Source organism: Impatiens glandulifera, chromosome 2 (genome assembly GCF_907164915.1).
Source record: "Impatiens glandulifera chromosome 2, dImpGla2.1, whole genome shotgun sequence".
In the NCBI taxonomy this organism is placed as follows: domain Eukaryota; kingdom Viridiplantae; phylum Streptophyta; class Magnoliopsida; order Ericales; family Balsaminaceae; genus Impatiens; species Impatiens glandulifera.
In genome coordinates this window covers 60442431-60459083 of record NC_061863.1, presented here as the reverse complement: position 1 = coordinate 60459083, position 16653 = coordinate 60442431, and the positions used below count along the sequence as shown (strand labels likewise).

The 16653-nt window shown below is 30.9% G+C and overlaps 2 protein-coding genes and 1 long non-coding RNA gene across 4 annotated transcripts; all 3 read left to right on the top strand.

Moving 5' to 3' along the window:
- Window positions 1–3741: 3741 nt before the first annotated feature.
- Window positions 3742–6461, top strand: LOC124923761 (pentatricopeptide repeat-containing protein At4g19191, mitochondrial). Its single transcript, XM_047463732.1, has 2 exons — window positions 3742–5941; window positions 6050–6461. The coding sequence occupies exon 1, from the start codon at window positions 3894–3896 to the stop codon at window positions 5859–5861; it is 1968 nt and encodes a 655-aa protein (XP_047319688.1). The 5' UTR covers window positions 3742–3893; the 3' UTR covers window positions 5862–5941; window positions 6050–6461.
- A 1775-nt stretch (window positions 6462–8236) lies between these two features.
- Window positions 8237–11192, top strand: LOC124926027 (sulfite exporter TauE/SafE family protein 3-like). Its single transcript, XM_047466183.1, has 12 exons — window positions 8237–8551; window positions 8634–8793; window positions 8982–9182; window positions 9267–9328; window positions 9432–9471; window positions 9577–9635; window positions 9723–9809; window positions 9880–9930; window positions 10117–10335; window positions 10409–10502; window positions 10578–10718; window positions 10800–11192. The coding sequence occupies exons 1-12, from the start codon at window positions 8237–8239 to the stop codon at window positions 10880–10882; spliced, it is 1512 nt and encodes a 503-aa protein (XP_047322139.1). The 3' UTR covers window positions 10883–11192.
- Window positions 11193–12173: 981 nt separating this feature from the next.
- On the top strand, window positions 12174–16302 carry LOC124923706. Of its 2 annotated transcripts, none has more exons than XR_007098260.1 (3): window positions 12174–12385; window positions 12540–14191; window positions 15497–16302. It is a non-coding gene; the product is annotated as an uncharacterized LOC124923706 (long non-coding RNA). The 2 variants fall into 2 exon arrangements; XR_007098259.1 differs by having other exon boundaries at window positions 12540–15589; window positions 15985–16302.
- The last annotated feature ends 351 nt before the right edge of the window (window positions 16303–16653 follow it).

Below are 16653 nucleotides of genomic sequence, written 5' to 3'. Positions count from 1 at the left end.
ATATATATATATATGGATATGGATATGGATATGGATATGGATATGGATATGGATATGGATATGGATATGGATATGGATATGGATATGGATATGGATATGGATATGGATATGGATATGGATATGGATATGGATATGGATATGGATATGGATATGGATATGGATATGGATATGGATATGGATATGGATATGGATATGGATATGGATATAGATATAGATATGGATATGGATATGGATATGGATATGGATATGGATATGGATATAGATATAGATATAGATATAGATATAGATATAGATATAGATATAGATATAGATATAGATATAGATATAGATATAGATATAGATATAGATATAGATATAGATATAGATATAGATATAGATATAGATATAGATATAGATATAGATATAGATATAGATCAGTTAATTTGATTTATCATTTTCCTAATATTACTATTTTAAAATACATCAATAATTAGTTAATACAACAAATAAATAAATATATAGAGTAATGATATATATATAACACCTTTACATAGTAACTACCTCATTTTTGGAAAGAAATAGAAAATATTTTTCTCTCTTATATTTTTTTTAAGATATATTTTCTCTTTCTTTTCAAATGAAGTAAGTACTATACAAAGTGTTGTATAAGAATACGGTATATATCATTACTCAAATATATATATATATATATATATATATATATATATATATATATTCAAATCAGTAGACGATGAATGAAATATTGAAGAAAGAGAAATAATCCTTCTAAATATTTATTTTATTAATTAAAATATTAAGTAATAAAAGAGTAAAGATTTTTTTGTTTGTTTGTTAAACTTAGTATTTTTGGGTGAATTGTATAATGAAATTCAATAATACTATTGATTGCAAATATTTGGACCCCCTATTATTATTATTATTCGTAATTTAAATTATTTTAAAATTAATAAGTTATAAAGATTACCCATATATTTTTCAAAAATTTCCCTTACTTCTAGTTAAGGAATTAGATTTCAAAGTATTAACTAATTTATTATAATATATATAATGTATATTTTTATTTATTTTCCTAATTTTAACTCCTCATTACTCCTAGTCAAGAAGTTAAATTTTAAAGTATTAACTATCCAAAAAAACAAAAAAAAGTAAAAATAAAACTCATGAAAATATATTTAAATTCGTCAAATTGTAATTTCTATATATTTATGTAAGCCAAATTGTCTGAGAGGAAAAAATGTTAAACTCATTCAAATTCTTTGCCAAAAAAATAAAAAAATAAAAAAAAGATTAATAGGTTTAAAAAAATGAAATGATTAATAGTTTAATAGATACTTTAATTAATTTGATTTTATCTTAAAAAATATAAATGACTTAAATATTCAAATTGAAGACCAAAGTCATTTTCAAAACAAATTCAGAGGTCACATAGATGACTTCTCTATGATTTTTTCAAAGTAAAAATTGTACTATTAAAATACCTTTTAATTTATCATATATTTTTGTTATTAATCTAATATATTATTTGTTTCTGAATTATATATATTTAAAATTCCTTGTTGAATAATAAAATAAAAATATCAACACAAAGTCATAATTCTTAATAGTCTAACTAGAGGAATGCATGTGTTATACTACTCAACCATTTGTACATTATAGAATTCTCTAACTAGAGGAATGCATGTGTTATACTACTCAACCATTTCTAAATTATTTTAGATCAATTTTATTAATCAAAATATTAAAATATTTTATATTTTAAAATTATTATTTTTAATTTATTATTGTATATTAATATTTTTTAGTTATTTTATATATATAAAAAATTCAAATATTTGAAATCACTAGCAATTATTGTCTTTTGAAAAAAACTCAAATCTAAGTTTTACACCATCTCTAAGAACCAATTCTCAAACTAACCTTATTTGACGTTCAACTTCCCAAACTAACCTATTTTGTTCATTCATTTCTAAACTAACCTATTTTATTATTCAAACTCAATTTTTTTAATTATTTTATATTTAAACTTATTATATATATATATATTTAAATTATTATTTTTATTAAAATATTTAAATTATTATTTTTATTAAAATATTTAAATTATTATTTTTATAAATTTGATTATTTATATTTAAATTAATATTTTAAATTCTTATTTTTTTTTTATAAATTTGATTATTTATATTTTAAAAAATATTATATAAACGAGAATGGTTTAAATATAATGACAAAAACATTATAAAAGAAACAAGATCGTTCAAAGTGTCACCAAATAAATTGAAAAATAACTAGATTAAGCATATGAAAAACAATAATAAAAACATAAGTAAAAAATATTTATCAACGAACAAACATAACATAAAATATAAATATAGTGTTATATTTCAAGAAAATCAATATTGGATGTTCTCAATTGGGAGAAATGTGATAATTTTATTCCTAGTAAAATTTTGAGAAAGAGAAAAACTAACGAAGTCAAAGTCAGTGTATTCAAATTGAGATAGATAACTCACAAAAGATTATAATTTGTGGGAGGTGTGGCCAAGAAGGTTATACATGAATAATCACATTATAATTTGTGAGAGGTGTGACCAAGAATGTTATAAGAAATGTAATTAAAGATTATTTTTAGTAAAATTGTCAATAATTTAGGGAAGAACAATTGTAATTATTTTTATAAGAGTACTTTTTTTATAAATTATTAAATTATTATATATGGTTATGGTTAAAATATATTAGCATTTATTAATTATTTACGAGGATGGTAGGGTGAATATTTATTATAATATAATAAATAATAATTGAAATGTAAATGTATATATTAAAATTAAAATTATAATATTTATAAAAATAACAATTCGAAATATAAATAATAATGTAAATATAAACATCAAAATATAAATAATCTAATTTATAAAAAGAAGTTAAATATTTTAATAAAAAAAGATTAATTTAAATATATATATATATATATATATAAAATAAGTTTAAATATAAATAAATTAAAAAGAATGAGTTTGAATAATAAAATAGGTTAGTTTGGGAATGAATGAACAAAGCAGGTTAGTTTGGGAATTGGACCCATCTCTAACAAAAAAAAACTTATTTTTAAACTCATTTTGATATAAATATCACATCAATCAAACATTAATTCTTCTTCAACCGAAAAATTCATCCTCAAACCTAAAACAATATTCTTATAATATTCTTCTTTACTTGAATTTTTATAACTTTTTAATATCACAAAACATTTACAATGTTATAAATTAAATCAAAATATTTTAATATCTTTTCAATATTTTAAATTTGACTATAAATTATTTATAAAAATTTATTAAAAATTAAAATATATAATTTTTTTTATAACATTATTATATATTTTCGGAACATTATTATATATATTTTTTAATATTATTATAAATTTATGTTATATAAATAAATTAAATTATATAAATAAACTAAATAAATAAATTAAAATAATAAATTATATAAATAAGTTTAATGAATAAAATATATCTAAATTAAAGTTTTGAGGTTGAACAGTACAAATATTGCGTTTGGAAGAGAGAAAATGATGAAAAACTTATTTTGGGTTTGTGTTTGAATATCGATTGAATTTTAGTTTGGGTATCGATTGAAGAGCTCTTAATTTCAAAAATTGAAACATAAATAAAAATTTGAAAAATGAATATAAAATGATACATGATATTAAAGAAAAAAAATCAAACAAGCTCTGTTAGAGAGAAAGCCTCAGTGCCTCATCTCACTTCTCAAAGTACTTGAGATCATCCGGCAACGATGGAGGAACAATGCTTTTGAACGGATGTGACGGTTGCCGATGATAATCAGGGCCTTAGAGTAATGAAAAAAATCTCCCGCCTTCCAGACGAGACATGACTATATCCGTAGTTCCTGTGATTCGTGACCGTTTTTCAGTCCTTTCGACGGTCCACCAATACAATGGTTTCATTCGAGAAGCCGTAAAGCAAGCTTTCCCCTTCAAAGCCCTTACTCTTTTCCGCCAAATGTTGCAAACCGGCTTGGAACCCAACAACCTGACCTTCCCCTTTGTAGCTAAGGCATGCGGGAAGCTCATGAATTGCAATTACTCTCGCATTATTCATACCCATGTCGTCAAATCGCCTTTTAACTGTGATAAGTATGTGCAGACCGCATTGCTTGATATGTATGCCAAATGCGATCGCCTGGATGATGCTCATAACGTGTTTGAGAAAATGCCAGAGACTGATTTGGCATCTTGGAATGCCATGCTTATCAGCTTTTCCCATGCAGGTCTTATTGATAGAGTAGCCAATCTCTTTGATGAGATGAGGTTTAGTGGGGTTCGACCTGATGCTGTCACTGTTATGGGTCTTACGCAATCAATTTCACTTGTAAGGGATTTGAGATTATTAAATGTTGTTCATGGTTTTGGAATTCAAATTGGTGTGGACAGGGATGTTTCTGTTTCAAACACTTGGATTTCTGCCTATTTCAAATGCGGTGATTTTACTAATGCTCTTATGGTGTTTAATGAGATAGGTGCCAGTTTGAGGACAATAGTTTCTTGTAATTTAGTATTGTCAGGATATGCCTGTTCTAAAGAGCCATTCAAGGCAATTAGCTTTTATAAATGGATGCTTCTCAATGACTATAGACCTGATGTGGTCACTATTGTTGGTTTGCTTTCTTCTTGTATGGGAGATCAAACATTGTTTTTGGGTAGGTCAGTTCATTCTCATGGCGTACATGTGGGATGCGATTCAAATATATATTGGCTCAATACCCTAATTTCTATGTATTCCAAATGCAGAGATATTGATTCTGCTAGACTTGTATTTGATACCTTGCTGGATAAATCATGTGTTTCATGGACTTGTATTATAGGAGCATATGTTGAGGTTGATGATTTAGATGAGGCCTTAACCTTGTTTCACTCCATGGAAGTAGCCGGTCAGAAACCAGATGCAGTCACCATGCTTCATCTGATTTCGGGCTGCTCACGGACTGGTGCACTTGAGACAGGCAGGTGGCTTGATCGATATATGGCTTCAAATGGCTTAAAAACTAACGTGATGGTTTGCAATCAACTTTTAGACATGTATGCAAAATGCGGAAGTATAGATGAGGCTCACCACCTTTTCGATGAAATGCCCGAGCAGACAATCGTCTCATGGACAACCATGATTGCGGGTTTTGCATTGAATGGACGATTCAAGGAAGCGTTGGAGTTTTTCTTCCGGATGTTTAAATTCGGAATTAAGCCTAACCATATAACTTTCTTAGCCGTTCTTCAAGCTTGCTCTCATGGGGGGTTTCTCGATGAGGGATGGGAGTGTTATCGTTTGATGACTGAAGTACATCGTTTATCGCCAGAGTTGGACCATTATTCATGCATGGTGGATCTTCTCGGGCGTAAGGGAAAGATAGAAGAAGCTTTTTTGTTCATCCAAAACATGTCTGTTGAGCCGGATGCTGGTATATGGGGTGCACTGCTAGGTGCTTGTAAGAATTATGGGAATTTAGAGATTGGAGAATATGCGGCTTATCGCTTGTTTGAACTAGACCCATGTGTTGCTGCTCCTTATGTGGAACTGGCTAACATGTATGCATCTGTTGGAAGATGGGACGGAGTTTCTGTTATCAGAAAACTGATGAAAGAAAATGAAGTGACAAAAGTTCCTGGGCAGAGTATTGTTCAAGTGAATGGGAGAAGTCATGTATTTACTGTCGACGATCGTAGTCATCCACATGGAATTATTGTTTATGAGTTATTGGGTGGCTTAGCTTTGCAACTCAAAGCAGAAAAAGACTCGTCGTTGCACTTGGAGGAGTTGGATGAATCGATCGATATCACATAATTCATTTTTCGTGAAACCAAGGTATCTGGCCCAGCTTTGGCACAGCTTGACTAATCCTGAAGGAGAATCCATATGCTTAGGTTGGTGCATATTTTATTTTTGTACATTTTTTGTTCAGTCCATATTTTTCAATCAATTAGTCTTTATGCTTTCAGATGGATTAATTTTTTTTTCTTGTTATGATAAAGGTATTTATTCAAATACCTAAGAGGGAGTTACAACTACAAACACAGTCCTGCTGGATATTAGCAGTGGCGAAATCACCAAAGATCATGGTATGAGAAGATGTTACAATGGCTAGGTGCTCGAGGTTTACTGGGTTATATCAAGTTCACTTATAAGTTTGGGAACAATGGATTGGTTGGACGAAGACAGTCAAACTCAAGAAGGATAAAAATGTGAGAAGATATCTGTCGATAAATATCTCAATTAGGATAGAATCAATGGACTGTGTTTCACTTCCTTTTCACCATTCATCAAGGGTGAGAAGTTTTTGACATTGTGCAAAATGAATTGTAATTAGAGCATCATACTTGTTAATGATCAGGGTAATAGTGTTTTGGTTATGAGTAATCTTTCGAGGAAAGATTAAACCTGCAACAAATTTGAGCTTGTCTCTTGGAGTTGAGCAGGTGAATCTTCTACTCTCCTGCACTTTCATTTACAAGGGTGCTGAAATCTTTCTCTCTTCTACAATTCTACTTAGAACTTCATCAATACTTTTTTTTTTTTTTTTATCTTCTTTATGAGCTTATTGTTATCCCCCCTCTCAAACAATCTTCTCAATTACTGGGCATACTTATAGATGTATTTGACAATCTTGACTCTCAGTTTAGCTTAATGATGATTCACAATGGAGATTCTTCATGTGATTTCAGCATTTAAAATCTTGCAGATTCTCTAGATTATTATTTTTTACTTATGGCAGTTAATATAGCTTATTATTGCACATCTCACCTTAAGTACTGACTTTTATGAGTTCAACCAAGTTCACAGTCTTTGACACAAATGACAAAGTGTCGACCTTTAAAGCACAGGCTCACCTAGCAAAAAAAAAAAATGATTGCACATCTTATGAAAACTTTTGAGATAATTTGTAAATTTTTACGTTTTAAAAGCTCATTCAGTTTAATGGCAGGAAGAAGAAGAAAGTGATGAGCAAATAGTAAACATGTAAATAAAAAGAAGATTTCTCAATATTTGTATTTTTTTAAATGGTCATAAAGGCAACATTTGACCACAATTCTTGCACCATACGAGTTAAATGAGTCTTCAATTACTTTTTAATATTAAAGTCAATTATTCAAATAATCTAACATTCCAAAGTATTTAAAAAGAATAACTTTAATTTATCTTATACATTATATACTAACACTAAGGGTATTTTAGTCATTTAACTCGTCAAATAATAAATAAATCCTATATCAAACAAGCCCTAAAAAATCATCCATGTTTTGAATTAGAAGCAGGATCATAAACTTGTTTCATTCAAGAGATTATGTTAGCAGCAGTAAGGTAACATTGTAACAATGACTCTTTTATTTAATTTATTTAACTAACTGTTTGTATAATATTCTATGTCACTTCCAAAACATGTCATAATTAAAAAAAAAACAAGTCTTCTACTTCAAGGAACTCTGTGCCTCCCTTATAATAACATAATATATAAAGATTCTCTTCTTTTGGGGAACTTAAGGAAAACCAAAATAGGAAATAACTAAGAAGTTTCTTCAAACAGTCTTCAGCTGTCAACAAATAAAACACAATTTTGTAGAATGGTGCAAGAAAAGTTTTTCTCAAATAGGGGAATTTCCTGGAAACCCAATTTATTGTTTAATTGTTTAAAAATATAATGGAAACTAAAATCTCATGTCTAATGAATTATTTGCAATAATACATACAATTACAAAGCAAATAAGATTATACTTGTAATCCATACTCGAACCAAACAAATAAAAAAACAAACTTACAACAACGGTAACATGAAATCTGTGTGGTGAGTTCATGTGCTAACCTCCTCCATGGTTTAGTCGAGATGCGTGAAAACTGGTCTGAACATCTTACTTGCAAAGAAAAAATAACTGTGACACATATGAAAGGTTAAAAGCCTTTAATATATACCATAGAGAAGAAGAGACAAAATGAAACAGCTTTGCATTAAGAATATACTAACAATCTCAATCCTTCCTTGCCAAGTTGTTTTTTTTTACCAAGATAGAGGGAAAAAAGTTCATTCTTTTTTTCTAAAAAAAAAAATTCGGCATCGTGTAGGCAAGTGGGTCCAATACATTAGAGATGTATGCATAAGGACAGATTAAGAAAGATGATGGCAAGAAATGTGGGAGGTGGAGCATAGAGAGTAGATTATATAAGAGATGAAAACCAAATATCATAAACTAGAGAGAACCTTGCTTTCACCTCTTTCTTCTTCATACAAGACCAATAATAATACTGCATGGTCTATAATGGCTCTTGGGGAGTTCAACCATAGAGCCAAATGGATAGCATCATGGATGATTCTCGGTTGCCTTCTCTTTGCTGTAAGCGAAGTTAGAAGTGCAGACAGGCTCCTCAGAAGTAACAATACATATAATAATGTCAAGGAGAATGAGACCGGAGAGGGATTTGCTATGAAGCTGCTGCACTTCTTCTGGCAAAGTGGAAAATCTTCTTACCAACCTGTCTGGCCTGTAAGACTAATATAATTATAAACAATCTCATATTAACAGTAAGAAGTAAGATTGAATCTGATCAAACTGTCTACATGATCAGGACATGGAGTTTGGTTGGAGACTGGTGTTGGGATCTGTGGTTGGATTCTTCGGTGCAGCTCTGGGGAGCGTTGGAGGGGTTGGAGGAGGTGGAATATTCGTTCCCATGCTTACTCTCATCATTGGGTTTGATCCAAAATCCTCAACTGCCATTTCCAAATGTCAGTACTTTTTACTTTTGAATTTGGTTATTATTTTGATTAAAATTATACAGTAAGCACATAATGGGTTGTTTGAATAACCATGTGATTATTTCCAAACAATTTTGTTTTATGGAGATGATTGGAATTTGGGTAAAAAGATATATAATGAAAAAAAAAATACTTTATATGGTCTATTTGGTTCACAGGTATGATCATGGGTGCAGCAGGATCCACTGTGTACTACAATTTGAGACTAAGGCACCCAACACAAGACCTGCCCTTAATAGACTATGATCTAGCATTGCTCTTTCAGCCTATGCTTATGCTGGGAATTAGCATCGGTGTTGCCTTCAATGTCATGTTTGCTGATTGGATGGTCACTGTGCTGCTTATCATCCTCTTCTTAGGTACACATGACCCTTTTTGTTTAACTCCTATTATTTGTTTTCTCAAAATCTTTGAATCTATTAGTTATTTCTATTTTTGTGAAGCTACCTCAACTAGAGCATTATTTAGAGGGATAGATACCTGGAAGAACGAAACACTGTTGAAGGTATTGAAACTTGTTCACTTCCTTTGCCAAAGTTTCTCACAGCAGAAATTCATCGTCAACTTTTACTTGTGAGCAAGTTTTTAATATTCCGTTTCATTTGCAGGAAGAAGCCAAGCTGTATGAAGCACAATCAAAACAAGTTGGTGAGAATTTGGTGTTGTAGTGAAATCACAGGAAAATAAGATATCATCATAAAGTACTCTAGAAGTAAGTTTCTACTAATGAAATTTCCATCACTTTGTCTGCAGATGGTCCTGATGGGGAATATAAACCACTTTTGACTAGTTCTACTCCGAAAGTAGAAAAGGTGAGGTTTATGTAAATCAAATTTTTGCCTAATAATCAAAAACTTCTGATTCCACCTTTAAAACATTGGATGCTCCTCTCTATTTAGGTTCCTCTGCATCAGAATATTTACTGGAAAGAGTTGATACTGTTAGTATATGTTTGGCTAGCTTTCCTTGCAGTTCAGATAATCAAGGTAAGCAAGCCATTTGAACATATTCTATCAAATGCTACCATGTAACTTATATCTCTTGTATTCCTCGCAGACATATACTGAAGCGTGTTCAGTTGAGTATTGGGTCCTAAATGCCTTGCAGGTATAAAAGAAAAACATGTATTAAGCAGAATAATGGATTTAAAACAATACTCTATATGTACACAAATAGACCTGATTCTTCCAAAGTATTAGAAATTCAAGACTATGAAAAGAATAAGAAGCAAAATGAGTGCATAAATGTCTTCTTTAACTAAAAATGTATTTCTTTTCCAATGATAATTAACAGGTGCCTATTGCTGCGTCAATCACAATCTACGAAGCTGTTAGCTTATTTAAGGGCACTAAAGTGATTAAATCAAGGGGAAAAGAAATAACTTGGAAACCTCATCTACTATTTCTTTACTGTTGTTGTGGCATAGTAGCTGGTATGGTCGGTGGATTGCTTGGTTTAGGAGGCGGTTTTATATTGGGACCCCTCTTCTTAGAGTTGGGAATTCCTCCTCAGGTATATACAAATCTAGACTAAGATTCAGATTCAGATCCATATGCATACTATACATATGTTTCATCACTTGCAGGTGGCAAGTGCGACATCAACATTTGCAATGACCTTCTCATCAACTATGTCTGTCGTACAATATTACATGCTGAAACGTTTCCCAGTTCCATATGGTATAAAATCACAACATTAAGTGAACTATCTCCATTTTTACTTACAAAAAACTGATCTTTTTATACCTATTGCAGCTGCTTATTTTGTTCTAGTGGCCACAATGGCCGCCTTCACTGGTCAACATGTAGTGAGGAAGATCATAGTTTTAATGGGAAGGGCGTCTATAATCGTGTTTATACTAGCTCTAACAATCTTCATTAGCGCAATCTCATTGGGTAAGATAGAAGGATTCATGATAACTGTTTTGGTCCTCAGTTAGATCATAGATGAATAATGAAATAAATTATGTTTTGCAGGAGGTGTGGGCATAGTGAACATGGTTGAGAAGCTGGCAAATCAAGAATACATGGGGTTTGAAAATATGTGTTATCAATCCTAGTTGAAATGTCCTTTGGATGAATCAATCAATGGATATGGATGGAAGAGAATTGGGATTGAAATTGAGGAGAGATAACTCTTCCTAGATAAAAACCCTACATGATTCACTTAATTCTATATCCTTTTGTGCAAGTAAAAAAAACAAACAAAATGAATAGTTTATTGTAACGTTGTTGACATAAAGATTTGTTGTTCATTTAAGGCTGCTGGCATCGGAAGCCCTAAAACAATAAACTGTCTGCGATTTCCATCGCATCATCTTCTTCTGTAAACAATATACATATATAAAAAGAATTTGACAATTATGTTTATGAGTTACAAAAGTGAGTGTATCTTTTTCATTTTATATAGAAATTGACGGAAATTCAATGGGTTATGGGAAAAAGTATAGGGGTGACTATTAAGAGACATAAAACAAAGTCACTAAAATACATACTTACAAAATCACTTAAGAACTAATGACAAATAGATTAGATCCGGAAAATCGGTAAATTCTAATTCGAATGGCAGGCTGCAACTCACCTGCATGAAGCCGGACGACTGAATTCGTTCCTGATTTAAGTAGCATTTATTTAGTACCTCCCAAAGGTAGGCACGACCATTCTAACCCTTCTCAACAGATTCCATCCACAAACACAAAATTTTAAACTTTTCTAATTCCCCTTAGACAACATGAACATGGAATTAAACCACAATTTTTTCATAGAATTTTCTTACCCCTATTTATTTGTAAGAAAATACAATAGATGAATAGTCTATACCTTACGGTTATTTTTCAAAAATTCAATTTAATTAGTTGTATTTATATTTTTTTAATTTTTTTAGTTATATTTTTGTTGCTGTTTTTAAATATATATATATATTTTATTAAATAGATATTTATATAAAAATAAAAAATTATGTTAATTTTTTATGAAGATTTTATATTTGGAGAAAATTTTGAAGATTCTACCAAATTTGAAAAATTGTTGAGGTGGCTAAATTGAGATATATTGGGTGTAACGCAAACGCTAACATTTGAACTCTTTAATAATATAATATAATATATATATATATATATATTATATTATATTTATATTTAATATTTCACCAAACTTATCTCCGAAAAAAAGGAACCGCCTTAATTCAGTCAATTATTAGCAGCCATCGATCTCTTTTGCTACCTTTCATCTAAGCCGTCGATTTACGCGTCCTTTCAATATAAGATTAAAGTTGCCCTGCCATTCTCATTCGTCAACCCTACATTTCTCAATTTCATTGAGTCCTAAATTTTGCAATTCAAAGCTTCAAGATCTTTCTGATTAGGGTTTGTTATTCCCTTCGTCAGCTTCTTTTTTGCGTCCTTCCAGCTTTTGATTGAATTTTCAGAGGCATGTACTATTGATTGATTATATTTAGATTTAATGTTTTGGGTCGATTCCATCAGACGTCTAATGTTTGATCTTCATTAATTTGAGTTCAATTCATTGTTCAAGTCCGGTGGACGGATTTTCAAGCGTACGTGGTATGTTGAATTATGGATCTTTGGTTGTTTAATTTTCTTTATGACATTAAGTATAGTGGTTTATAGTGATATATTTGTTTGATATTTCGTTGTTTGAAGTTCAAATTATGTATATTTTATATTATTTCATTTGCACATATATTTTATGTTGCAGGGATGCTGATTGCTGTAAAAACGAGGGATCTGGTTTTCTTTTGCATCGACTAGCTGATGATAAGATATAAAAGCTGATGAACATGTAAGGGTTCTTTGATTCTTTCATCTGCACATATTTTATGTTGCAGTTTGCAGGGACTCTGATTGGCATCAACTACGGCTGATGAAAGGAAAGCTTATGCCATGGAACCGTATTTGTGCTAGCTGAAGTGAACGAGAACGTGTAAGGGTTCTTTGATGTATAGATGATTCAAGATGTCAAGACTGTGGAACTACTATTTGAGATGGAAGTTCCTCTGTTTCTTAGACAATCTTTTGTGTCATTCTGTCTGACCTTTGCCATGTCAGGTGCGCTTGCTTGGCAGGTCCTTCATTTAATAAAGATACATTTTTTTAGGGGGGTGGGACAGCGCACGGTATTGACCGGGTTTCCCCCCTCCTGTGTTGTGTGTGTGTTTCTTTCTTGCTTCTCTTCCTTTTTCATGCATTCCATCTTCCATTCGCATTAAACATTCTCCAAAAAGGTAAGAAGTAACAAAAATATAGCACCAGCTTGCTTGTTAGCACATCTCATAATAAGCGGTACATAACAAAAGAGACTCCACTTCAAATTACCAGATTCCATCTTTTCCATGGAAGAACAGAATGCAACTGCTTAGTTGCCAATGCATGATGCAGGTATTTCTAACTCAATATATTAATCATTGTATATTAAATTCTCCACTTTATTGGGACTTAATGAAATGAACCACATTAAAGATTCTCATCTTCTTATACATGTATACCTAACCCATCAATGATTAACAAGCATATATAGATTCTCAAAAGAAACCTTAATTATAATAGTGCAGTTTATCTCTGACTTGGAACAAGAACTCTTCTTTCATTCATTGTTGGCTAAACTCAATCAACTATATGCTGGTAATGAGATCTTATTTTCTATGGAAGTGCACACATAATCATTGTACAGGGTTGCAAAGGCTGAAAAATGTTGACACAAATCTTCAATTCTTTCTCTGCAATGAGCGACTTTGGGGAGTTGGGTCCCCATACGAAAACCCTTCTAACTGCAATGATGGTCATCAAATTATTGAAGTTGATTTTCTTTATAATCAGATGATGGGGTTTCCAACATTTTAATAGATATTGAGAAGGAGAAAGATTTAATTTGTAATTTGATTACTGTGTTCAGAGGTTGAGGTGGGAACTAATAATACTAAAATCCAAGCACCGAGTTTGATCTGAGCAGGGCGTACCATTAAATTTCTTCATATGGTTTATTATTATCATTTGCATAATCATACTGAACTTCTTTTATAATTCTTAATCTGTATGCAATCAATTAATATTTATGTTTCTCTTGGTGGAGGAGTCTCCACTCCAGTCTATTATCTTAATACAATTATTTTAGTGTGCTTTTTAAGGATATTTTGGTCAATGTTATATTATATTCGGAAAATTGCAATTACTGGAGGAGTTAGGCTGTAGTGTTGTAAAGAGTAGATAGTATGGCAAATCTTGGACCTTTGTTGCTGGTTTACAAGCATATGAGGATTTATGTTTCCTGGTCCAGAAGATTTCAATTTCATATGCTGAAGTTATTGATGCTGAATCAGACAACTTTTGAGAATGAGAACTTCAACTTTTAAGGTGATTGTGTACTCTTTTGAAGTTGCCTATTATTTGATATAATACCAAATTTATTTTTGTATCGACTAATGGTCATTTACTTTGTTGTGTAGATAGAGTTCATTACCAAACTTTAATCTTAGAAATAAATACATTTTGTTTCAAACATTTTATGCAGAAAGCAGTTCAGGAACACCATTTTCATGAATGAGGTGATTGATAAGTTTTTTCCTGAGGAGTTTTGAAAAAAATTAAGATCGAAATTGGATGAAAAGCATTCAAAATAAAAGATGGCAAGTTTTTATTGTTGCCCTAGTGTATCAGTTGACTTCTCAAATAAAACTTACTTTTAGCTTCTTATATAACCTGTTGATGAGAGAGTCAGGTACTAAGTATGAGACATTAGAATCAACCTGAAGGTCCATGGTGATCCAACTGCACATCATGTTGAATGGTGATTTGAAACTAAACAACACGAGTACAAGGTTCAATGGCGATCCAAACTAAACAGCACTAGTAAACAAAGTAGGGCAGTCTCTTCTTGGGTACAGGAACAAACATGAGAAAACCAGGGTGTAATTAGGGAGGCTACATAAAGGAAGGATCTTTTATGCTTTCAAAAATAAGTCCAATTTGCGATGGTCTGAGTTGATGTCCAGATTTTTTGGGGGTTTGATGGTTTGATTGTTGGGCATGAGAAGGAAGAGCAGAATGAATCAAATTTTAGTCTTGGAATCTGGACAGGTTCCAAATTTTGGTTAAGTCTCCTCCTATCATTAAATGTGCTCTTCATTGAAACTTTTAGGACTAGACTAAAATCTATATCTTTACTTGCTCTTCTGATTCAGATTTTTAATTATCATGAAGACATCTCAAGCTTTAGGGGATTTAAAAAAAATAATAATTACTATTATGTATTTTGCTTTATTATTGATACCCCACATGCATAAATTAGATTATTTTTATCTCGTATTTTCATCAAGTATAATGAATGGTTTATAAGAGTTTCCTTGATAAGCAAGGATTGCATTGACACTAGGTCTGTAAGCTCTAAATGGGAAGAGTTCTCTCAGACTGACTGTGAGGTTGTGGTGGTTCGATTCCGCCTGGATCTTTTTCTATCTATTAATTACTTCTACACAAACAATGCAATTTCATCTGCCAATTTTATCTTATAATGTTTGCTTATTAGGGTTTTCCAACATTTGTAATTTGACATAGAACAAGAACTCATCATTCATTCATGATTGGCTATACTCACAATCAACCATATCCTGGTAATGAGATCTTATTTTCTATGAAAGTGCACACATAATCATTGTACAGGATTTCAAAGGCTGAGAAATGTTGCATACATTATCTTTTCATCGCCAAGAGTGGAATGCAGATTGACGAATGAAGTGTTTTGTGCATGCCACGGTACTAGTCAAATCTTAGCAGTAGTAATAGAACATTATTATGTTGATATTTTTCCGTATCAGAAACTTGTTATCCTACAATCCATTCAACAAATTTCTAAATTGAAATTTAATTTATTAGTTTATTTATATCTGAATTTTAATATGTAGATTTTGTTTCAAACATTTCATGTAGAAGTAGTGCAGGAAAAGATTGATTGTTGCCTAGTGAGTTGATTTCTCAAAAACCACTTACTAAGGTTTAGAGTTTACTATTGTTCTATGGTGATTCAAACTAAACAGCACATCGGCGATCCAAACAAAACAGCAATAGTAAATCAATTTTCATGGTGACCCAAACTAAACAGCTCGAGTAAAAGGGTAATGAAGTAGGAATGTGTCTCTTCTTGGGTGCAGGATCAGTCAACAACATAGGAGAAAACCAGGCTGTAATTAGGAAGACTCTCCTCCATAAAGGAAGGATCTTTTATGCTCAATTTGCTGATGGTCTAGGTTGATGTCTAGATTTGTCGGAGAATTTAATGGTTTGATTGTTGGGGGTGTGAGAAGGAAGAGACTGCAAATTTTGGTTAGTCCCCTACCACTAAATGTCTTCATTGCAATTATTTACAACTACAATTTATCTATCTCTATACACTTTTGGTTCAAATCTTTTATTATCATGAAATCAATTATCTCAAGGTTTAGAAAAAGAAAATAATAATAATTATTATGTATTTTACAAAATTTAGATTTTTCTTTTTATCTTCAAATTTTCAACAAGATTTATAAGTTTCTTTTCCTTGATAAAAATCTTAGTTCAAATAGAACAAATCTTATTTAAAAGTATTAAAGTTATATTCTCATTTACATTGTCATGATAAAAGAAAATATTCCAATCATTTTACATTTTAAATGTATATTGAGTCTTAAATGGAAGAATTATATTCTAGCCCTAAAATTATGCAATCATCTCAAATTTAAGTTCGAATTTAACAATTTCTGGCCATTAAAAATGTAAAATTTTTAATTAAAATAATTTGGAACTTAATATATAATATATATATATATAAATTGGGTGTCGCA

Coding starts and splice junctions, on each gene's coding strand:
- LOC124923761 (XM_047463732.1), top strand. CDS start 3,894: ATGACTATATCCGTAGTTCCTGTGATTCGTGACCGTTTTTCAGTCCTT.
- LOC124926027 (XM_047466183.1), top strand. CDS start 8,237: ATGAAAACCAAATATCATAAACTAGAGAGAACCTTGCTTTCACCTCTT. Junction 9,810..9,879: donor TTGCAGTTCAGATAATCAAG/GTAAGCAAGCCA, acceptor TATTCCTCGCAG/ACATATACTGAAGCGTGTTC. Junction 10,336..10,408: donor AGTTGGGAATTCCTCCTCAG/GTATATACAAAT, acceptor CATCACTTGCAG/GTGGCAAGTGCGACATCAAC.